At 44.9% G+C, this 24161-nt stretch overlaps 1 protein-coding gene across 1 annotated transcript; it reads left to right on the forward strand.

Moving 5' to 3' along the window:
• The first annotated feature begins 165 nt into the window (after positions 1-165).
• On the forward strand, positions 166-23656 carry LOC133487130 (thrombospondin-type laminin G domain and EAR repeat-containing protein-like). Its single transcript, XM_061793200.1, has 16 exons — positions 166-286; positions 2620-2799; positions 2887-2951; positions 3083-3244; positions 9822-10054; positions 10648-10738; positions 10811-10964; positions 14700-14831; positions 15082-15199; positions 15266-15380; positions 15771-15951; positions 16027-16079; positions 16290-16466; positions 17403-17584; positions 19354-19455; positions 19897-23656. Exons 2-16 carry the CDS (start codon positions 2715-2717, stop codon positions 20048-20050), a joined length of 2004 nt encoding a protein of 667 aa, XP_061649184.1. The 5' UTR covers positions 166-286; positions 2620-2714; the 3' UTR covers positions 20051-23656.
• Positions 23657-24161: the final 505 nt, after the last annotated feature.

Consider the following 24161-nt stretch of genomic DNA (forward strand, 5'->3'; position numbering starts at 1 on the left):
GATGTCTTTGAATGCAGCAAGGAAGTGGAAACTATCGAAAGAATATGCTGCAGGTTTGTTTTGCACAACCTGCCCCTCCTCCTGTTCACCCCCTCCCCTTTGCCTCTATTTGATGTGAGTGCAGGTGGAGGGACCCATTCACACCTGTAGCCTCCCACTAGCCCTCTCGCTCTCTCTCTTTGTTTATCTCTCCATCGCTCTCGCCAGCTGCTGTCAGACTTTTTTGAGGTGGTAAAGAAACCAAGCAGAATCGTCAGACGAGGCGTCCAAGACTCCAGATGAAACGGTATGTCGCAATCAAGTCGTGTTACTAAAATGAAAAAACCTTACAAAGCTTCTGTATGTGGAAAAGTCATGTTTTTGCTGTTGTACAAAAAGAAAAAGAAAAAAATAACATCGAGAAGCCATTCTACGCTGTTTGAAATTTTGACCAACCCAAATGAATTCATGATGCATTTTACTGACAAAGGATCTTCTTGGTGGAAGTCAGGAGGACAGCTGAACAGTCACTCCCTGTTTTAAAATACTTTTTATTAGTGTCAATTTCTACTCAAACCTTCCCGGTATGTTCTTTAATGCATGAGAACTTCATCTGGGGTGGCACGGTCGTCGACTGGTTAGCACGTCTGCCTCACAGTTGTGACGAGGGTTCAAATCCGGCCTTGCCTGTGTGGACTTTGCATGTTCTCCCCGTGCCTGCGTGGGTGTTCTCCGGATAGAGTAGCCAAATATTGTACTCAAGTAAGAGTATTGCTAGAATAATATGACAAGTAAAAGTAAAAAGTGTCATCCAAAAAAAAAAAACCTACTCAAAGAGTAAATTGCGAGTAACTTCAGACTTTTTTTTTTTTTTTAGATCAGAGCATGAACATCCATTATCCGAGCTGCTTATCCTCAGTAGGGTCGCGGGCGTGCTGGAGCTTATCCCAGCTATCTTCGGGCGAGAGGTGGGGTAAACCCTGAACTGGTCGCCAGCCAACCGCAGGTCACATAGAAACAAACAACCCTTCGCACACACATTCACACCTATGGGCAATTTAGAGTCTTCAATCAACCTACCACGCATGTTTTGGGGATCTGGGAGGAAACCGGAGTGCCCGGAGAAAACCCACGCAGGCACGCATCAAATAAAAAAAAAAAAAATAATATATGGGAGTCGACACACACCTGCCACCATTTCAATTTTTAACTGCCAAAAAAACAACAACACATGCATTGAGCCCTACAGAAACATGATTTGGTTTATTCACTTAAATGACGTCATGAAAAAGCTGTTTGCTGACCAGACTTAGTGATTGTGTGTGTGTGCATGTGCTAATTTTGCCACATCCACTGCCAAAACAACAGCAAAAACATCTGCAATTTACCGCAAGGTGTTTTCTCAAGTTAGAAGTGGTCTGAAATATCCAAGTTTGGCCAGTCACAATTTAAGAGCTGCATGACAAAGCTGTTTTTTGGTCTGTAAACACACTCGCATGCTGTTTTTTTCCCCCCAAATTGAGTCATTTTGATGGGCTCGCGAAGGCTACGTGCGTGGTCATGTGACTGCCTTGTGTCGTCTGATTGGTGAATTGGAGTCAAATGACACTAGTGATCCCGTTTGATTGGCGCAACAGCCGCCCTATGCAGAAGTTGAAGATGGAGTCTAAAAATAGACGCGCACAAGCAAGAATGGATAAATAAAAGTATTATCATTGTAACGGAGTAAAAGTAGCGATCCTTCTTCACATGAATACTCAAGTAAAAGTAAAAAGTGCATTTAAAGTACTCTGACAAGTACAGTTTATCGAAAATGTTACTTGAATAAATGTAACGGAGTAAATGTAACGCGTTACTACCCACCTCTGCCTCCCACATCCCAAAAACATGCACGCTAGGTTAATTGAAGACTCTAAATTGCCCGTTGGTGTGAAATGTGAGTGTGAATGCTTATTTGTTTCTATGTGCCCTGCGATTGGCTGGCAACCAGTTCAGAGTGTACCCCGCCTCTCGCCCGAAGATAGCTGAGATAGGCTCCAACACGCCCGCGACCCTAGTAAGAAGCGGTACAGAAAATGAATGAAGGACTGAATGAATGAACTTAATCTGTGCAGCACGGTGGACGACTGGTTAGCACATCCGCCTCACAGTTAAAAGGTTGTGAGCCCGTATCCAGGCTCCGGCCTTCTTGTGTGGAGTTTGCATTTTCTCCTTGTACTCAAGTGGGTTTTCTTCAGGTGCTCCAGTTTGAGAACTAAGTAGCGAAGAAGTCACAGTTGGTTAAGTTTTAATGAGCAGAAAAACTCAGTAATGCTGCCGTGGTGTTGTTTAATCGGAGACCCCTGGACCCCTGGACTGTACCGTCTGCACTGGAATGGTCAATTGGTCAATGGATTGTCTGGTAGGGTTACGGTTTTGTAAATTAGGTTTTCAAGCCAGCGTTTTGGTTTCAAACCACAGTCAGGATTATTAAATTAGGGCTGTAAACAAGGTTAGGGTTTCAAATACAGTAACACATTATTTACAGAAATAGAGACCCCCTTTCTTCAGTTCTAAAATTTTAAGTGTGCAGTCTCCCTCCACACAGAAACATAAATAGGGAGACTCAACACGACTCGTACTCCCCTTTACTTTTCTCAGAGGCGTCCTGATGGTCCTGACCAGACGCGCCCCGTGAGGCAGGTGGGTGTTGGACAAGCATCCCACTAAGGTGCGCTTGAAGACAAGCGGCTGCCATGTTGACATGCTGGTTAAACTTGCTAGTCGCCGGGGTACTGGTTGCCGCCACAGTCCCCAGTCATGGCTGGAGACCCTGCACAGGTACCCGTTGACACCTCGATTTCACGCTACATGTAATCACGATGTTTCTGTAATCAGATTGGTTCATTGGAATGATCACTTCACCAGACTTGCAGCCTTTTGACCTGTTGGCCAGAGTTCTGCCCCAGCCCGGACGAACCTTATCGCCACAGGTATGACAATGACATGTTGTCGATAACCCCAGTTTTATAAGACTAACTCTGGCTTGAAACCGTAACCCGATTTTCACAACACCAACCCTGGGATATCAGACAATCCATTGACCAATCAGCTGACTGTTCAGGTGCAGATGGTACAGTCCGGGGGGTCCAGAGGTCTCAGATTGGCTGACGCCACAGCAATATTGCTGAGTTATGCTGCCAATCAAATCTTCACCAACTGTGACTTCTTCCCAGCTGAGTTCTCATTGGTCGCCACGTTTAAGATGCCCAGGCTGAGACAACAGGTGACGTACATCCAAACAGTTTGCTGTAGTTGTAGTCGGCTAGAGTCACGGCTCTCACTATTCTCATCTACTCCAGTCTATGTTGTAGGCTGCGTTCCGAATTATTGATTCCTGCCGTACCCACGAATCACTATGCACTATCGGAATTTAAATATAGTGGACTATATAGTTCACTAAAAAGGTCCACCATATATAGATCGTTTTTGTTAGCCAAAAGCAAAACAAACTACCTTAATCCAAAAATGTTCTTTAGTACTACTCAAAACTCTGTTGACTGTTAATTGCTCTTGGGAGGCCCCCAGTGGTCACAGGTGCTTAGTTGTATTGTGCCTTGGGCACACTAAATATCATATAGGCCCGTGGTTCTTTACGACTTCACTACGTACCACCGCAATGACAAAAATTCTAATTCAGTAGCGTAGGAGGCCAAATGTTCATTAAAAAAGAGGCAGATGTTTAATACCTGAAACTCCTGAACTGATCGCCAGCCAATCTCTGGGCACATTGAAACAAACAACCATTCACGCACACATTCACACCGAAGGGCAATTTAGACTCTTCAATCAACCTACCACGCATGTTTTTGGGATGTGGGAGGAAACCCGGAGAAAACCCACCCAGGCATGGGGAGAACATGCAAACTCCACACAGGCGGGGCTGGGATTTGAACCCCGGTCCTCAGAACTGAGGCAGATGTGAAAGTGACCTTTTCAAATCTGCAGTCGAAGGTATTCAAGCCGTTGGCTAGTGTGCTATTGTTCTCAGCTTGGGGGGATTGTCGCTTGTAATTAGTCAGCGATTGGAATGCATGCCAGACTGATTTAGAGTCATTAGCGCTAAACTGTTTTTCCAACTGTGCTGCATAGTTCCTCTTTGCAATGTTAATTTATTTAGTCAGCTGGTTTCTAGCTCGATTATACAGGGCCCTGTCCCTGCTCTGATATGCATCCTCCTTAGCTTGGCGAAGCTGCTTAAGTTTGGCAGAGAACCACGGCTTGTTGTTGTTGAATGTGCAAAATGACTTTGTTGGTACACATACCTCTTCACAGAAACTGATATAGGATATGACAGTGTCCGTATATTCATCCAGGCTGCCAGCTGAATTTTCAAAGACACTCCAGTCTGTGCAGTCTAAACAGCTTGGAAGTTCCATCTTTGCTTCATTGGTCCACTTTTTCACTGTTTTCACTGTAGGCTTCGCGCATTTAAGTTCTTGCCTGTACGTCGGTATTAAGTGAATTAAGCAGTGATCAGACGAAGACCAGGGCGGCACGAAGTATAGCACGGTATGCGTTTTTTAGTGTAGTATAGCAGTGGTCTAAAATGTTATTTTCCCTGGTAGGACAGTCGATGTGCTGCTTGTATTTAGGGAGTTCGTGGTTGAGTTTAGCTTTATTAAAGTGCCCGAGAATAATGAGGGGTGAGTCCGGGTGTTTTTTATCCATTTCATTGACTTGTTCAGGCGAGCGTTAGCAGTGCGGCGTTCGTGTTAGCTTGAGGCGGAATATCGGCGCCAGCCAGAATGAAGGATGCGAACTCACGCGGCGAGTAGAATGGCTTACAGTTCAAAAACAGCGACTCCAAATGCGGGCTGCAGTGTGTGCTGAGCTCCGTGACGTCCGTACACCATTTTTCGTTGATATAGAAGCATATCCCGCCGCCTTTTGTTTTCCCCAATGATTCTATGTCGCGGTCTGCTCGGTGAATATGGAAGCTGGGAAGCATGACGGCGCCATCGGGTACAGCGTCGCAAAGCCAGGTCTCCGTAAAGCACATGGCGGCGGAACGTCCGAAGTCTTTACTGGTCTTTATCAGGAGATGAAGCTCGTCCATTTTGTTGGGTAGGGAGCGTAAATTCGCGAGGTGGATCGACGGGCACGGAGTTTCACCTGGATGCCGGCTCGCTTCCCTCTGTGGCGCCGCCTCCGCCTCCATGCGCCGAAGACGGCGGACGCCGCTCCGGTGAGTAACTTGGGGGAAAAAACTGAGCGGATTTGCGAAAGTTGGTGAAAGAAAGTCCGGAGTAGCCTCCTTGATGTTTAGCAAGTCTCCCCTTGTGTAAGTGAGTCGTGTAATGTCTCCAAAGACGAACGAAAAACACAAAAACAATACTAGAGAGCGCGTAACCGAGGCAACCACACTGGTAGGCGCCATCTTGGAATTTGGAATTGAAAGTGAATTAACACCGTTTCACATGCACAGTGACCGTCAGAAGTGTCCTATACTTGCTGTGCCTGCACCGCGGGGGCTGAGGACCCCACCCACCTATTCGAGAGGCGGGGTCAGGCCTAGGAGTGACGGTGGTGCCCGGTGAAGATGACACGTCCCACACCGAGGGATCCATGGTGGTCCACCGGCCCCACCGAGGCGCCCCAAAAACCGGCCACCCGAAGGAGGCCACAGGGACCCAATGCCACCCCCCGAATTTGGGTATTGTAATTGGTTAGCTAAATAATAGTGTTTAAAGTTGGGAGCATTTAGGCCTCCCTCCTGTTTACTTTTTCTTATTTTTTTTAATAAAATTTTATTACGGCAGAATCTAATGTTTAGAACTATTTAAAAGTGGTCTTAAATGGGATCATTGAGAATGAATAGTTTATTTGAGATAAGGTTTTCATTTTTGTTGTGGCTATTCTTTCCAGTAGTGATATAGGCAAGTTATTCCAGCGTATTAAGTCAGCTGAGATTTTTTCCATAAGTGGTGTGGTGTAATTTATATTGGTTAACTCTGGGAGTTTTTCCCGAAATATTAATGCCTAAATACTTAATGTTTTCTATAGGAATGGGGTAATCTGGGATTTGATTTGCAGGACTCCATGAGTTTGCTGCCATTGGGAGTATTGTTGATTTTGCCCAGTTGATAGAATAATCTGATATTTGTGAAAATGTTTTAATGAGATTGAAGATTGCCTGAATAAAATGACCTTGGTTCCTGTAAATAAAGAAGAATATCATCAACATACAAATTGATTTTGTGTTCCGTCACTAGCAAGATACCTTTAATATTAGCACTCTGACGTATAGTGGGAGCAAGGGGTTCGATGAATATTGCATATAGCATTGGTGTAACTTGACACCCTTGTCTGGTTCCTCTTTGTAGAGTAAAACTTTGTGATGTGATCCTATTCGTTTTGAATGTCGCTTTTGGCCAGTTGTATAAAGTTGCTATCCAATGTATAAATGAGTCTCCAAAGCCAAATTTGCAAAGCACTGCAAACAGGAAAGACCAGTTAACTTTATCGAAAGCTTCTCTGCGTCAGGTGACATGATGATTACGTTTAGATTTTTATGCTGTGACATGCTTATTAACGATGTCTGACATGATTTGTGGAACTTCTACCTTTAATGAAACCTGTCTGGTCATAGTGGATTATCGATGGGAGTACTTCTTCAAGTCTTCCTGCAAGGGCTTTCGAGATAATCTTGATATCTACATTAATCAGTGATTAATAATTAGCCGGGAGAGAGGGGTCTTTGCCTGACTTTAATAGTAATTACTTGAAGCTGTGTTCATATGGCTACTCATTTGACCTTTATCATTTATGTCCATGACTGTTCTGCAAAATAGAGGCACAAGTATTGGCCAGAAATGTTTAATGAATTTGACAGAAATTCCGTCTGGGCCAGGCACTCTTCCAGATTGCATTTTTTTTATGCATTATGTAATTATGTGATGGTTAAAGGAGCATCAAGACTGTCTTTAATTTCTGAATTTATTTGAGGAATGTTTAGATCTTTCACAAAAGTTTCAACTTCTTTTTGGTCTGGGTTGCTCAAAGATGCGCATAAGATGACTGTACAGCTGCCGTTTGAATCTTGGATGGCTGTAACTGTAATTAATAATTTTTCTTGATTTCTTCGATGAAGTTGGTTCGCAAGAAATTAGCCTGATTTATTATTGTACTCAAAGTTACTGTATCTTAACTGTTGTTGTAGAAATTCTGTTCCTTTTGATAAGATGACGTCTAATTGATGTTTTGTCTTTTGAAGAATCATCATCATCACCTTTATTGTCATGAACATGCACGCAAGCACACAAAATTTGTTCTCTGTATTTTACCCATCACAGTGAACACACACACTTGTTAGTGGAACACACTGGAGCGGGGGGCAGCTGAAGCTGCACAGGGAGCAGTTCGGGGTATCAGTGTCTCGCTCAAGGACACCACAACCGTGAGTCCGGGGGATGTTGGCGGTTGGTCCGGTTAGGGTCTTGAACCTAGGTCCCCCACAGTGGTGGGCGATGATCTTAACCCACTGGGCCACAGCACGTCATTTTGAGGTGGGTTTCCAAGCGTACCTGTCGGATTAATTGCATATTATTCTAAGATGTTTAACTTTTTTCCTCAATTTCATTTTCTAATTTTAGTTCTTGTTATTTCTTGTATGAAGAGTATGATATGATTCGACCTCTCATTACAGATTTCCCGGTTTCCCACAGCAGAGATGGTGATATGGTTAGGGAGTCATTGAATCTCAAAAAATCATCCCATTCTTTCTCATATGTTGTGGTGTTGTGTTGGTGGAGGTCCCAGATTTGACAAAATTTTTAGGGAGAGACAAATTGGTGTGTGGTCACTGATGATGATTGGATGTATACATCCATCCATCCCTTTTCAATACCGCTTAACCTGTTCAGGGTCGCGGGGCGCTGGAGCCGTTCCCAACTGACTTCAGGCGAAAGGCGGACTACAACCTGAACTGGTCGCCAGTTCGTCGCAGGGCACATGTAGACACGGACAACCATTCGCACTCACCTTCACACCGTCACTGAGCGGGAACTGAACCCACACTGCCTGCACCAAAGTCAGGCGAGTGTACCACTACACCATTAGTGACTGATTGGATCTATTTTTGAGGTAATTCTTTGAGCTGCAGAATTCTTTGCGAGAAGAAAAATATATTATTGAGAAAGAGTGGTGAATCGACGAGAAAAATGTGTATTCTTTTTTTGTATGTTTTTTAACCTCCATATGTCATCAAGTCTAGAGTCATCCATATACTGCTATAATATATTTGGCTGGGTCATCTTTATTAGGAGCGTATACATTGAAAATTGTGTATAGTTTGTTCAATATTATAGCCTGTATAATTATGTATCGGCCTTCTGGATCCGCTACTGTACTATTCATTGTAAAAAGTAGTTTTTTATGAACTAGTATTGAGACTCCTCTTTGTCTGCTGTGATAAAAAGCAGAGATAGCCTGAGTGTTTTAGAGTCAATGAGGCATTTTACTATATATACTAACGTGTATGTGTTCACCGTGATGGGTTAAATGCAGAGAACAAATTTCGTGTGCATGCATGCATGTTCATGACAATAAAAGATTCTTCTTCTTCTTCTTATCTGACTGCATTGTGCCAAGTGTAAGGTTTGGTGGAGGGTTGATTATGATGCGGGGTTGTTTCTCAGGCTCCTTAGTTCGAGTGAAAGGAACTCTGAATGCTTCAGAATACCTATGGACAATTCCATGCTCCCAACTTTGTGGGAACAGTTTGGAGCTGGCCCCTTCCTCTTCCAACATGACTGTGCACCAGTGCACAAAGCAAGGTCCATAAAGACATGGATGACAGCGTCTGGTGTGGATGAACTTGATTGGCCTGCACAGAGTCCTGACCTCAACCCGATAGAACACCGTTGGGATGAATTAGAATGGAGACTGAGACCCAGGCCTCTTCATCCAACATCAATGTGGGACCTCACAAATGCGTGTCTGGAAGAATGGTCAAAAATTCCCATAAACACACTCCTAAACCTTGTTGACAACCTTCCCAAAAGTGTTGAAGCTGTTATAGCTGTAAAGGGTGACCCGACCTCATATTGAACCCTATGGATTAGGAATGGGATGTCACTTAAATTCATTTGTGAGTCAAGGCAGGTGAGCAAATACTTTTGGCAATACAGTGGAACCTCGATATAGTGGACTAACAGGGGCGGGGGTCGTCTGATACAGCCAATTTTCCATTACATTGAAGCACTTTTTTTATTTGAGGCCATATGCACCCATTTTACTGTACAGTACAAAATTATTGTTTTGTAGATTTTTTTTCATGGCCTAAAACGCCCAGTACAGCCACAGCACCAGTAAACAACAGTGGCAAATTCTGGAACTAACAGACTATTTTTGGAGACATTGTTCAGCCCCGACGGTCCGTTTTATCCAATATCTGTTATACCGGGGTCCGTTTTATCGAGCTTCCAGTGTATAGTGTATATGAAAAAGTTTAAGCCACTGTAACATTATGCTCAGTTTCAACATTTCATTCAGTAATTCTTTTGTGTACATCTAGAGGCAGCCCGCGTATGACTAGCGGTACTCTGACTACACTTTGACAATTCCTGATCTGGGCCTACTAATAGTAACAAAAATAAACTGGTATACTTTGCATTCACTGTAAACATGTCATTCCTTTTTGTCCAAAAATCATTTGTAATGCAAAATAACAACAAAGTGCAACGACAAATGAAATAATTAACTTTTTTTATGCACAAAAAAATAAATAAATAAAACTAGTTCTGTTTGAGTCTCTCCTGGCCCTGGTTCCTGACCCCACTGAACCTTCCCTGTGCTTCCAGAAACACGAATACATCTTGTCTGTGGTGGATAACGAGGCGGACTCGCTGTTGCTGGGCTTGCGTGTGTCACACAACCGCGTCCATTTGTTGGTCAATCCTCCAGGCACGGGGGGGCGGCTCCGGCTGAGCTTCAAGGAGTTCAGCTTGGACGATAACCACTGGCACACGATGGTGCTGGCAGTCAGCGGAGTGGATGCCGCGCTGACTGTCGATTGTGGACTGAAGCTTGAGCTGTGAGTCTTCAGGTGTACGACTGCTCCTTTTCTGGAATCCAAACTTGTCAGTGCAAGTGCCACCGCGAGTCCACTTTTCCCGCTCATTTCAGAAGATTTTCCATTGTTATATTTTAAGTGATTTTGATTTAATGTAGGCGGCACGACTGGTTAGAGCGTCAGCCTCACAGTTCTGAGGACCTGGGTTCAATCCCCGGCCCTGCCTGTGTGGTGTTTGCATGTTCTCCGCGTGCCTGCGTGGGTTTTATCCAGGCACTCCCGTTTCCTCCCACGTCCCAAAAACATGCATTAATTGGAGACTATAAATTGCCCGTAGGCATGACTGTGAGTGCGAATGGTTGTTTGTTTCTATGTTTGTTTAAAAAAAAAAAAAAAAAAAAAAGGGGCAATTGACTCTGGCAACCCCTAATGGGACACCTTAAAAGTCACAACAACTTTGTAAAGGAAAAGTTGGGCCCCGAGGTCAAAAAGCCTAAGAATCCCTTCATAATACACACACATCTGAAAGATACAGTGTGTGAGCGAACTGGACTGGATTTGGAGAGACCAGTGAACAGGACTGGCATCTTTTTAATGAACATGCGCTGTCCCAGAACACAGGTGCGCTCCTTTCCGGCCGCCTTGAGCACCAGAGGGTCCAGGTTCTACATCGGCACCCGGAAGAGGACAACCCACCGTTTTTCCGTGAGTCTCGGTTGGTTCTGAATTTCCAGACCAAAGCAACAGCGATGGAATTTCATGAGCCTCTGATTTCAGGGTTTATTACGTCAACTGGTCCTTGTTCCTGGTTCGGATGCCACTACCAGACTGTGTCCCAGCTCGGAGCCTCAATTGGCCCATCTGCTCGTACCGCAGGTCCTCGTGTCCGTCCCCCTCAGCCCTGGAAGTCTCAGTCCACTTTACACCTACGGTGGGTGTTTAACTGTTACAATTGAAAGTTTTTGTGGTGTTAAAAGCGTAACGTGTATCCAAGCGCAGGGAAGCAGGAAGGAATGCAGTATATGTTCAAAAAAAAAAAAAAAAAAAAAAAGCTTTTCAAAAAACAAAAAAGCAAAAAAAAAAAAAAAAAAAAAAAGGCATTTGGAAGCAGATACTAAATTATCCATCCATCTATTTTCTACCGCTTGTCCGAGGTCGGGTCGCGGGGGCAGTAGCTTTAGCAGGTACGCCCAGACTCCCATCTCCCCAGCCACTTCATCCAGCTCTTCTGAGCGTTCCCAGGCCAGCCGAGAGACATAGTCTCTCCAGCGTGTCCTGGGTTGTCCCCGGGGTCTCCTCCTGGTGGGAGGTGCCAGGGAGGCATCCTAAACAGATGCCCCAGCAACCTCATCTGGCTCCTCTCGATGTGGAGGAGCAGCAGCTCTACTCTGAGCCCCTCCCAAATGACCGAGCTACTCACCCTATGTCTAAGGGAGAGCCCGGACACCCTGCGGAGGAAACTCATTTTGGCCGCTTGTAATCGGGGTCTCGTTCTTTCGGTCACGACCCACAGCTCGTGACCATAGGTGAGGATAGGAACGTAGATCGACCGGTAAATCGAGAGCTTCGCCTTTCGGCTTAGCTCCTTCTTTACCACAACGGACCGATACAAAGTCCGCATCACTGCAGATGCTGCACCGATCCGCCTGTCGATCTCCCGTTCCATTCTTCCCTCACTTGTGAACAAGACCCCAAGATACTTGAACTCCTCCACTTGGGGCAGGATCTCATCCCCGACTCGGAGAGACCACCCTTTTCCGACTGAGGACCATGGTCTCAGATTTGGAGGTGCTAATTCTCATCCCAGCCGCTGCGAACCGCTCCAGTGAGAATTGGAGATCACGGCTTGATGAAGCGAACAGAACCACATAATCTTCAAAAAGCAGAGATGCAATTCAGAGGCCACCAAACCGGACCCCCTCTACGCCTCGGCTACGCCTAGAAATTCTGTCCATAAAAGTTATGAACAGAATCGGTGACAAAGGGCAGCCTTGGCTGAGTCCAACCCTCACTGGAAACGAGTCCGACTTACTGCCGGCAATGCGGACCTAGCTTTGACACCGGTCGTACAGGGACCGAACAGCCCTTATCAGGGGGTTCGGTACCTCATACTCCCGAAGCACCACCCATAGGACTCCCCGAGGGACACGGTTGAACGCCTTCTCCAAGTCCACAAAACACTGGTTGGGTGAACTCCCATGCACCCTCGAGGACCCTGCCCAGGGTGTAGAGCTGGTCCACTGTTCCATGGCCAGGACGAAAACCACACTGCTCCTCCTGAATCTGAGATTCGACTTCCCGACGGACCCTCCTCTCCAGCACCCCTGAATAGACCTTACCAGGGAGGCTGAGGAGTGTGATCCCCCTGTAGTTGGAACACAGCCTCCGGTCCCCCTTCTTAAAAAGGGGGACCACCACCCCAGTCTGCCAATCCAGAGGCACTGTCCCCGATGTCCACGCGATGTTGCAGATGCGTGTCAACCAGGACAGCCCCACAACATCCAGAGCCTTTAGGAATTCCGGGTGAATCTCATCGAGCACCGGGGCCTTGCCACCAAGGAGCTTTTTAATCACGTCGGTGACCTCAACCCCAGAGATAGGACAGCCTGCCTCAGAGAACCCAGACTCTGCTTCCTCATGGAAAGGCGTGTCGGTGGAGTTGAGGAGGTCTTCAAAGTATTCTCCCCACCGACTCACAACGTCCCAGGTCGAGGTCAGCGGCGCCCCATCCCCACTATACACAGTGTTGGTGGTGCACTGCTTTCCCCTCCTGAGACGCCGGATGGTGGACCAGAATTTCATCGAAGCCGTCCGAAGGTCTTTTTCCATGGCCAAGACACACCTGGCTGGAGGGAGCTGATTGGTTGACACAAGGGACTGGGCTGACCATAGCAGGTGAAAACGAAAACCTAACGAGCAAGACTAGCAATGAACATTGGACAAAAGAAAACAAGACATAACATGAAACAAAACTAAATATAATCTAATCAACAAAAACACCGATCATGACATTAAGCATGTGGGCTCTGTGCTGGCTGGCCTTTTGTGTCCACCTCGCTTACTTTATCCACCTCGCTCACCTTTTTTCCCCAAAACCATTTGAGCTGTGTTAATGAAAATATAATGAAAGTTCACAAGGGTGGGGATATTTCTCAGATTTAATCATTTCCAAATTCAGCTCTTTCAATATACCATATTAATAATTTACTGTTTACATCAAATTGTACATTTGGTTCTATTGGTGCCACTTTCGACCATTTTGAATCCCACGAAAACTGCATTTTTGTATTCCTGGCTATTTACCTGTACTGGATTACAGTTTCTACAAGATGACATCATTTATAAATTTTGGGACAAGGGAGCAATTTCATGTCATATTATTAGTTTCCTAAAGAGGTGTGTAATGGCTTACTGTACTTCATTGGAGCAAATAAATGATGCAATTTTGATCTCAAGAAGTGGCGAGAACCTCAGCTGACCACAGAGAAGAAGAATTACATTTTAATTTTGCAAGTAGAAGCTTCTCTGCTGGCTGTAGAAAGACTGCACTATTGGCAATGCAGTGGTGCCTGGACACATTAGTTTAATCTAGTCTGTGACTACGCTTCTTTTTCTTGTGTATGAAACAGCAAAGGTCCCATTGTTACATCCAGGCGCTGCAGCCATTGGAGTGTGTATTCGTCGAGTGCTGCGAGATCCACGTTGCCATCACGAGGTCGATGGATAGAGCAGTGATGAATTAGATGTTGTGTAGTTTGGAGTTCTGGTCCGCAGACACAAGATGGTGATTCGATAAGACCCCAAGCAGTACATGTTGTTGTTGAAACAGCCCACACCACTGCAAAAATTATTGAGTCTTTCCAGGGCAATTCTGAACCAGGTGGGGCCTTGGTGTTAGGGAGTACCGTGAACTGATCTGGTCTTGCAATTTTTTTCAAAAATTGTACTCCAGGCTCCTAAGATGGTGTAATCAGAGTCATGAAGGCCTGCAGCATAGTGAGAAAATAGATGACAGGATTTCAGTTTCCGAGACCTCAGATAATGTGCCTCAATGATCAGCTGTTTTAGAGAATGTTCTTCATTCGGTACAGTTTGTTGAGTAAGCTGGTAGATACCATTTTCTCTTTCAGGCTGGCAGGGGGAATGCCTGACAGTACTGGTAGTAGGCCAGTGGAAGTGGGACGCAGGCATCTGGCAATTATCCTCATGGTATCATTGAGGGTGATATCAACCTTGGTGGCATGTGCACTGTGGCACCACACAGGTGTAGGTGTGAAGGTGTGATCACACTCATGATTCAAAACACTATCTCAAATCATCATTCTTGGCCACGAACAAGATGAAAGTGTCGTCAAATCCAAGAAGGCCTGAGGTATAAGAAGTCGGGGAGTTTTGCTGGCCCCTATGAGTGAATTGTGAGGCTCTCCACCTCCCTCGAGAGCAGTGTGTCGTCATCCACCCACCAAAGCAGAGTAGACGGGGAGCGTTTACAAGTCGCTGAGGGGCACTGGTATTGAGGAAAGGCAGTGTTGAACATACTGTCACCCACTTGGGACCACAGAAGGTTGCTGTTTAGTCCCAGATTCTTCAGTGTCTCTATGATGAATGGACAGCCAGACAGACAGACGGATAGAGAGATGGATAATGTCAATGTGTTTCCGTCCAGAGGCGGAGGCCAGGGTGACGTCGGGGAGTCGCCCTCAGTGTTCCCGTTCAAAAGACGGTCAGCTGTGGTTCAACATTTCTCGGAAGAGGATGTCGGTGTGTGACGGAGTCACGTGGAAAACTCTTCAGGGCGGTGAGTGTTCTGACATGGGCTTGTGTTGGGAATCAATAATATTGTTTAATAGAGAGACTATGAATGCCTGTGAGTATTGCTGCATGATCTGTTTGGCTGTATTGCTGCTCTATGGGATAAAGTCACAGTTGTTTGAAGATTTTAAATTACTGGCAGATCTATGGTAAATTCCCTTAGTCGGTGCATAGTGTTTCAGATTATTAAATGTTTTTCAATAAAATTGAATTGAATATAGCAGGTGTGTTTGCAGGTAGCGAGCGTCTGGACTACGTGGAGGACTTCCAGGACTTGTACACAGCCTCAGAAACCTTTGATGTGGAAGTCTTCTCCATCCCGTCCGTAGGCCTCTTCCTGGCTGCCGCCAACAGGTGACAAGGCTTTTCTGGCCATGCCGCACACTACGTGGCTGACTGTTTTCTGCTGGTGTCCGACAGGGACTCTGGGCCTGGCTCAGGGATCTACAGGTGGACCAAGGGCTCTTTCAGACTTTACCAGAACATCAGCACTCGCGAGGCTCGCGCTTGGAAACATTTCACCATCGACGGTCAGGTGAGCTGCAATTTTTTACCCTTCATTTACAACTAAATACAGTCAACCCACTATGTCGCAGTTCCATTTACATGGCACCTACCTGCACTGCCATCAAGATATTTACACAGTATATAGACAGCATTTGACAGTCATATCCCTGTAAATAAAAGTTTATGTATAAGAAATAATCGACATTTAGGCAGTCTCGTGGGATTTCACTCTCTTGGGCTCTGATTGGCTGCTGATGATATCACGCATATATGGATAGAACACTTTTAGTTTTGTTTTGAATACCAAGTCAAAGGCAGGCAGAGTCTTTCCCAAGTTTTAGTCGCAAGAATTGGTGGCTTAAATCTGACTAGGGTGAAGTCATGTGACTGGAGGCCCCCGCCTTTGATTGGTTGTCAGAGTTTCCTGGTCGTGGCCAATTCCAGGGAGGCGGACCGAGAGCTGTCTGTTATTTACCGGTGGAACGGTCACCGGCTGCGTTTCGTGCACTATCAAAGCCTGGAGACGTATGCTGCCCTGGACTGGGAAGCGTTCAACATGCACAACCACAGCTTCCTGGTGGTAGCCAATCACAGACAAGGTAGGCGACAGCAACAGAAGCACTCAATGGCAAAATATTGAATGCAAAATGAAAACATGTCATTGGTGTGTTCAGCATCCAATCACAACATCAACAGCGTCATCTACAGGTGGAACCCAAAGTCCAAGGTAGGTGCTCTCTGCCCTCTGCTGCTTTTTTTTTTTTTTTTTTTTTTGCTTAAATCTGGCTTGATACACAGCTAAAAAAATTAACCGGACTCGTAAAAACCTTATTTGAAACTTTGATACGCGAATTTGAAACCCTAACCCTGGCCTGAAATATTTATTTAATGACTGTAACCTTGAGTTTGAAACCATAATTTTATTTATTCACTGCAGCTGTTTGAGGTGAACCAGACCCTGTCCACATCGGGTGCGTACGACTGGGAGTTCTTCACCATGGGACCGTACCACTTCCTGGTGGTAGCCAACACCTTTGATGGCCGGACCACCAACATCGGCTCGACCATTTACATCTGGATGGACGGATGTTTCCGGACCTTCCAAAACATTCCAGTATGTCATACAGACCTTCCAGAACATTTTGGATAGTATTGAACTTCTAGAACATCCTGGTTAGCGTTCTGGACCCTCCTAAAAATCCCATTTAGTGTACCGGACCTTCTAGAACTACCCGGTTAGTGTTCTGAAACATTCCAGTTAGTGTCCCAAACCTTCCAAAACATTCTAGTAAGTGTTCCAGACCTTCCAGAAAATTCAGGTTAATGTTCAGGAGCTTCAAGAACATCCCAGTCAGTATTCCGGGACCTTACAGAGCATCCCAGTTAGCTGGACCCTCCTGAACATCCCATTTAGTGCACTGAAACTTTTACGACTTACCGGTTTGTGTTACGGACATTCCAGAGCATTCAGGTTAGTGTTCCGAACCTTCCATAACATTCTGGTTAGTGTTCCAGACTGTACAGACAATCTGATCATTGTTTCAGACCTTCAAAAACATCACTGTTAGTGTTTTGGCCCGTCCAGAATATCTTGGTGAGGGTGCTGGACCTTACAGAACATACTGGTTAGTGTTCCGAACATTCCGAAATATTCTCGTTAGTGTTCCGGACCTTCTGGATCATTTTGGTTAGTGTTCTGGCCCTTCCAGAACATTCCGGTTCGTGTTCCAGACCTTCCAGAACATTTTTGTTAGTGTTCCAGACCTTCTAGAACATTACAGTTAGTGTTCCGGACTCTGCTGAACATCCCGTTTAGTGTACCGGACCTTCTAGAATTGGCTGGTCAGTGTTCTGAACCTTCCAAAACATTCCAGTTAGAGTTATTGACCTTCCATAACATTTCGGTTAGAGTTCCAAACCTTATAAAACATCATGATTGGTGTTCTGGATTCCCATGGTAATGCACATTACAAATCCAAACCTTTCCAAAACTTTGGACCTGGTGGTGCCTGGTCGGACCTTGGTCAGATCTAGTCTGTTTTCTCGGCAGACGCTGGGCGCGACAGATTGGGAGCCATTCGAGCTGGGCGGACGCTTCTTCTTGGCGGTGGCCAACAGTCAGAATTTGTCGTTGTGGCTAGGCTCAAGTCGCTACAGCATCAACTCGACCATCTACGAGCTCAGCACCCTCACTTGGACCTTTGAACGCTTCCAGGACATCCTTACCCACAGGTGTGTGTGTGTGTGTGTGAGATGTAGGTGGGGGGGGGGGGGGGGGGGGGGCGGGGGGGGGGTCAGAGGAGGGGGAGCCCGCATGTACTTCAATTAATTAATAATAATAATAATTTTATTTATAGGCACCTTTCAAGTCATGCAAGGTCACCGTACAAACAGGTAAAATAAATCAAGCAATACAAATAAATTTTCTGATTCGCTTCTCCTCACTAGGGTCGCGGGCGTGCTTGGGCCTATCCCAGCTATCATCGGGCAGGAGGCGGTGTACACCCTGAACTGGTTGCCAGACAATCGCAGGGCACATACAAACAAACAACCATTCGCACTCAGATTCACACCTAAGGGCAATCTAGAGTCTTCAATCAACCTACCACGCATGTTTTTGGGATGTGGGAGGAACCCAGAGAAAACCCACGCAGGCACGTGGAGAACATGCAAACTCCACACAGGCGGGGCCGGGATTTGAACCCCGGTCCTCAGAACTGTGAGGCAGACGCTCTAAGCAGTCGTCCATCACCGTGCCGCCTTGACCTACAACCTTTAAAACTCAATTTAAAAAAATCTTTTCGAAGGGGATACTGAAATAATGTGATTGCGCAAGGATGCACACCCTCTTATAACAGGGGGTGTGGCTGAGCTCATGATAAACCAATCACAGTCAAACTTGCGTTAAATGGGAGTCACCACACACCTGCCTCTCAAACTCTAACAACCCTGGTCTCGTAGCTCATATACGCCATGCACATTTTACTATTGATTTAAATTAAATCAATACATTTTTCAAAACCTTCAACTACTATTTCTGTATTTTATGTATTTTTTTTATAAGGAAATTATATTTCATGCTCATTTGTCAAATGAAATAAATTATGCTCATTTGTCAAATGAAATTATTGATCTTAAAAAAAACATGAATTTACTTTTTAATGCTTGTACGTTTGTATTTTATGGTGAACTATGCTTAATAATAAAATAATTACACTGTTACATTTTTTTGTAAGTTATCTGTTTTTTTTCAACTGATTTTAGACTTTTGTTAGCGAGTTTCATAGCGAGCGTCTGGACTACGTGGAGGACTTTTGTTTCTCTTGTTCAGGTCAGGTTTTTATTTTATTTATTTTTTTAAGTTGTTCACAGTTTAGTAATCAAATGTTACTAACCTTGCTTACTGTAAACTGAATAGTAGACTGATAAAAATACCTGTAAATTAAATGTTACATCATCATTGTTCAAAATTGAGACCATGAACCTCCGTTTATTTGAACCTCTAAAGCGAAAATACCTATACATATAAACAAAAACGCGGACGTAGTTCAAAAGGTTGACCTGATGCAAAACCAATGTGATATTTGGATTCAGCACATCAAGTGGCATAAATCAGCAAAAATATCTTAGACAATTGTTGTTGACCAGTGTTTTAACCAGTTATTTGAAAAAATTGTTTAAATTGCTTATTTGACTAATGTTGTTCTCATTTGCAAAACAGTTTCTTATAAAGATAAAATTATGTTTTATTATAGTATTCATAATTAATTCCATTATAAATAATTAACCAATCGTTTGAAAACAAAAACATTTAAAATTCTTTATTTAAATAATATTGTTGTATTTTTTTTTTTTTAATTATTTGAATATTAAAAAAATAATAATAATTTTAGGATTCCTAATTAATTGAATGATAATGACTGAACCAAATATTTAGGAAAAAAGTGTAAAGTGTAAAAACAGTATAAAGTGGCGCTTCCTGTCTTTTTGTTGTTGTTCAGTGCCCTGGACTGGGAGTTCTTCACGTTGGGTGAGGAGAAATTGTTGGTGGTAGCCAATTCTCATGACGGGAGCTCATACTCGCTAAAGAGTGTGGTGTACAGGTCAGTGGCGGCCCTGAAAACCATTTAAAACCGTAACCTTGTCTGCAAACCCCAATCTAAGGGTTAGGCCTAAACCTGACCCCAGGCTGGACATCCTAATCCTGGCTTGATACCCTCATTTTAAACCCTACCCTTTTTTTTAACACCCTAATTTCAAACCTGAATCCTGGATTCATACCCCAATTTAAAACCCTAACTCTATCTTGAAACCCTAGTTTACTTCCCTGAACCCTAATTTAATGACCCTAACCATGGTTTGAAACCCTAATTTGAAACTCTAACCCAGACTTGAATACCTATTTTAGTGAACAGTGTGGTGTCCACCTTGTGCAGTCTTGACGGTCTTGATGATGTTGACGATCTTGACAGTGTTGACGTTCTTGAAAATCTTGGCATTCTTGACGATCTTGACAGTCTTCCCGGTGTGGTCGGGTCTTTCAGGTGGCAGGGCGCGGAGGGCTTTGTTGCGGTCCACAGACTCCCCACATTGGGCTGCAGAGACTGGGAACACTTTAGCACAAAGCGAGGGCACTTCCTGGTGTACTCCAGCGCCACCTCCAGGATCAGCAAAGTCTTCAAACTCAGGATCTACTAGGGTTGCAAGGGTGCAAATTTCCCATGGAAATTTATAGGAAAGAATGGGAATAAGGCAGGAAAGGGAACTGAGAAAAGATATTTTAGCACCATCCTGACTAAAACAACCAGACTGCAAGTACAGTTGTACTTTTTGGCTTCAAAGTGCTCCAGGTATTTTTCGAGTTGAGAGCCATCGCTTGGTTTTAGTGTATGATCCTATTTTCAATATCCATTTTTATTCAAATATATACTCAGTATGAGTCAAAAACATTTATCCAATTACATTTATCTCATTGTCTTTACAAGACAACGGCCCCGGTGGCACCCGCCACCCACTGGTCTCGCATGGGGCATCGTTTTACTAAGCCCAACCACTAAATAGAGTTTTTTTAAATTCAATTACAGTAAAAATAATGACTAAATAGTAATAAAATTTTAAAAATAAAATAAAACTGACCAAACTAAAGATATATTAAAAGAAGACCAAATTCTGGGCTAAAAAGGAAAAGCTTGTGTCTTTGTTATACATAAAAACATAAATAAAATCGATAGAAAAACGATCCATCCATCCATTTTCTTCTTTACTATCTGAGGTTAGGTCGAGGGGGCAGGAGCTTAAGCAGGGAAGCCCAGACTTCAATCTCCCCAGCCACTTGGACCAGCTCTTCTGGGGGGGGGATCCTGAGGTGTTACCCGGCCAGCCGAGAGACATAGTCTCTCCAGCGTGTCAGGGTCGTCCCCGGGACATCACGTGCCCGGGGCACCTCACCAGGAAGGTGTCCAGAGGGCATCCTAACCAGCTGCCCAAGCCACCTCATCTGGCTTCTCTGGATGCGTAGGAGCAGCGGCTCAACGCTGAGCCTCTCTCGGATGACCAAGCTTCTCACCCTCTCTCAGGAGACCCCAGACACCCTGCAGAGGAAACTCATTTCCACCGCTTGTATCCGCGCTCTTATTCTTTCGGTCAGAACCCACAGCTCATGACCTTAGGTGAGTGTAGGAACGTAGATCGATCAGTAAATTGAGAGCTTTGCCTTTTGGCTCAGCTCCTTCTTCACCACGACAGATTTATACAGAGTCCACCTTACTGCAGACGCTGCACTGATCCTCCTGTCTATCTCCATTCTTCCCTCACTCGTGAACAAGACCCTGAGATACTTGAACTCCTCCACTTGGGGCAGGCTGTCTTCCCCAACCCAGAGAGGGCACGCCACCCTTTTCCAACTGAAGACCATGACCTCAAATTTGGAGGTGCTAATTTTCACCCCAGCCGCTTGACACTCGGCTGCGAACCATTTCAGTGCGAGTTGAAGAAGACGACTCATGAAGTCATTAGAACCACATCAACTGCAAAAAGCAGGGACGTAATACTGATGTCACCAAACCATACCAATGCCTTGGCTGAGCCTACAAATTCTGCTCAAAAAGGTAATGAACATAATCGGTGAGAAAGGGCAGCCTTGGTCGAGTCCAACTCTCACTGGAAACAAATCCAATGCGGACCAAACTCTGACACCGGTCGTACAGCGACCGAAGTGCCCGTATCAGGGAGTCCGGTACCCCATACGCCTGGAGCACGCCCCACAGGACTCCCCGAGGGACACGGTCGAACGCCTTCTCCAAGTCCACAAAACGCATTGGTGGGGCGAACTCCCATGCACCCTCCAGGACCCTGCCGAGGGTGTTAGCGCTGGTCCACTGTTCCACGGCCAAGACGAAAACCACACTGCTCCTCCTGAATCTGAGATTCGACTTCCTGACTGACCCTCCACTCCAGAACCCCTGAATAGACCTTACCAGAAAGGCTGAGGAGTGTGATCCCCCTATTATTGGAACACACCCACCAGTCCCCCTTCTTAAAAAGCCATTCCAGAGGCACTGTCCCCGATGTCCCCGCGATAGGACTCCTCCTTCAGCTTGACGGCATCCCTTACTGCTGTTGACCTTACGGCTACAACTCCTCAACAATGGAGGTGTGCACTTGGACTCAATGTCCCCCGCCTCCCTCGGGATGTGGGCGAAGTTCTGTTGAAGGTGGGAGTTGAAGCTCCTTCTGACAGAGGATTCTGCCAGGTGTTCCCTACAGACGCTCACAATACAAGTTTAGGTCTGCCAGTTTGGACCAGCATCGTCCCCCACCATTGGAGCCAACTCACCACCAGGTGGTGATCGGTTTACAGCTTCGCCCCTCTCTTCACCCGAGACGTTCCGCAAGAAGGGTCGGCCCACCCATGAGGTGGGGTCAGCAATAAGTAAGGGCACTGCGGCCTCAAGGGGGCAGCACAAATCTGTAATTTATTTATTTATTTATTTTTTTTTTTAAAGAGAATTTTTTTGGGGGCGGGGCGGAATCACCTTCATCCATCCATTTTCTGTACCGCTTTATTCTCACTAGGGTCGCAGGGGTGCCGGAGCCTATCCCAGCTATACTTGGGCGGGGCACACCCTGAACTGGTCACCAGCCAATTGCAGGGCACATAAAAACAAACAACCATTCACACCCACATTCACACAGACGGGCAATTTAGAGTCTTAAATCAACCTACCACGCATGTTTTTGGGATGTGGGAGGAAACCGGAGTACACAGAGCAAACTCACACAGGCACAGGGAGAACATGCAAACGCCACACAGGCGGGGCCGGGATTTGAACCACGGTCCTCAGAACTGTGTGTTCATTATAATCATATTAAAATGTAGCCAAATATTACACTCAAATAAAATAGTTCTAAAATAACAAATTAAGGCAAATTCCGCTCCAAGAAATGGTCCTATACTATATTGTTTCCACTTATTAAACAGCACAATACTGTAGGCTCACCAGGCAGATTACAAAAACAGGAACAAGGCTGCAGTGGATATAAAAAGTATATATATCTAATTTTGACCAAGATAAATCATTTAAAAACTTTTTTTCACCATTAATGTGACCTAGAATTTCTACAAGTCAATTGATTTATTGTATCTTTTTGAGAGGGGAGGTGAAAGTAAACAACTGAAATCGACTTGTATGTGATTGACTTGGACTTGACGTTTAACTTGTTGCCTTCTTGGCCAGGTCACCGTTGCGAAAGAGTTCTGTTTTAACTGGTCTTTTACCTGGTTAAATAAATAAAATAAAAATAAATGGTTGCACAAGGATGCACTCCCTCTTATTACTGGTATGTGGCTGTGTTCAGAAGTAACAGATCACATTCAAACTCATGTTCAATGGGAGCCCACACACACCCGCAACCATTTCAATTTTGAAGTGCCCAAAACCAACAACACATGCATATGGCCTTACAGAAACATTATTTGCTTTATCCACTAAATTGGCTTGAATGAAGAAGCTGTTTGTTGACCGGGCTAATTGATTGAGAGTGTGAGTGAGTGAGCGAGAGAGAGAGAGAGCACAGAACGCACCCCAGAAACAGCACGTTTTACAGTTGTGACCATAAAATAGTGCTAATGTTGCCATATGCACAGCCAAAGCAACAGCAAAAACATCTGCTATTTACCGGAAGGTGTTTTCTCAAGTGTGAAGTGGGCTGAAATGTCCAAGTTTGGGCAGTGACAAGACTGCTGCATGTTAAGCTGTTGTTTTTCGTAGTTTGTAATGCAAACACGAGTAGCGCGTGGCTGTCACGAGTCACTCTGATTGGCTCGAGAAGCCCAATAAAAGACTTTGTGTGCGGACATATGACTTTTTTGTGTCGTTTGCTTGGTGAACTTGAGGCGAACATCACAGTGGTAACGTTGGATTAGCGCACAGGCACCCGATGACGAAGTCGAAAACAAAATTCTAAAAATAGATCTTGCACGCAGTTATTGATCTATGTAAGTAGTGAAGTAGATAATTGTAGCGGAGTAAACACTATTTCTTCTTAATATAAATACTCTAGTAAAAGTAAGCGTATGGTGCGTAAAGCCCAAGACAACTTAGCTCCAAGCATCATGCCGACACACAAACTCCTCCATCACGAAAAGGTGACGGCTCAGGGTAGGGATAAAATTTGTTTTTAAAAAAAATACAAAAGTCCCTACTCTAAGCTCATTAAATAAAAAAATATCAACTGAAATTCCATCCATCCATCCATTTTCTTTACCCCTTATCCTCACTAGGGTCGTGGGTTGCTGGAGCCTATCCCA

The sequence above is a fragment of the Phyllopteryx taeniolatus genome, chromosome 12 (genome assembly GCF_024500385.1).
Source record: "Phyllopteryx taeniolatus isolate TA_2022b chromosome 12, UOR_Ptae_1.2, whole genome shotgun sequence".
In the NCBI taxonomy this organism is placed as follows: Eukaryota; Metazoa; Chordata; class Actinopteri; order Syngnathiformes; family Syngnathidae; genus Phyllopteryx; species Phyllopteryx taeniolatus.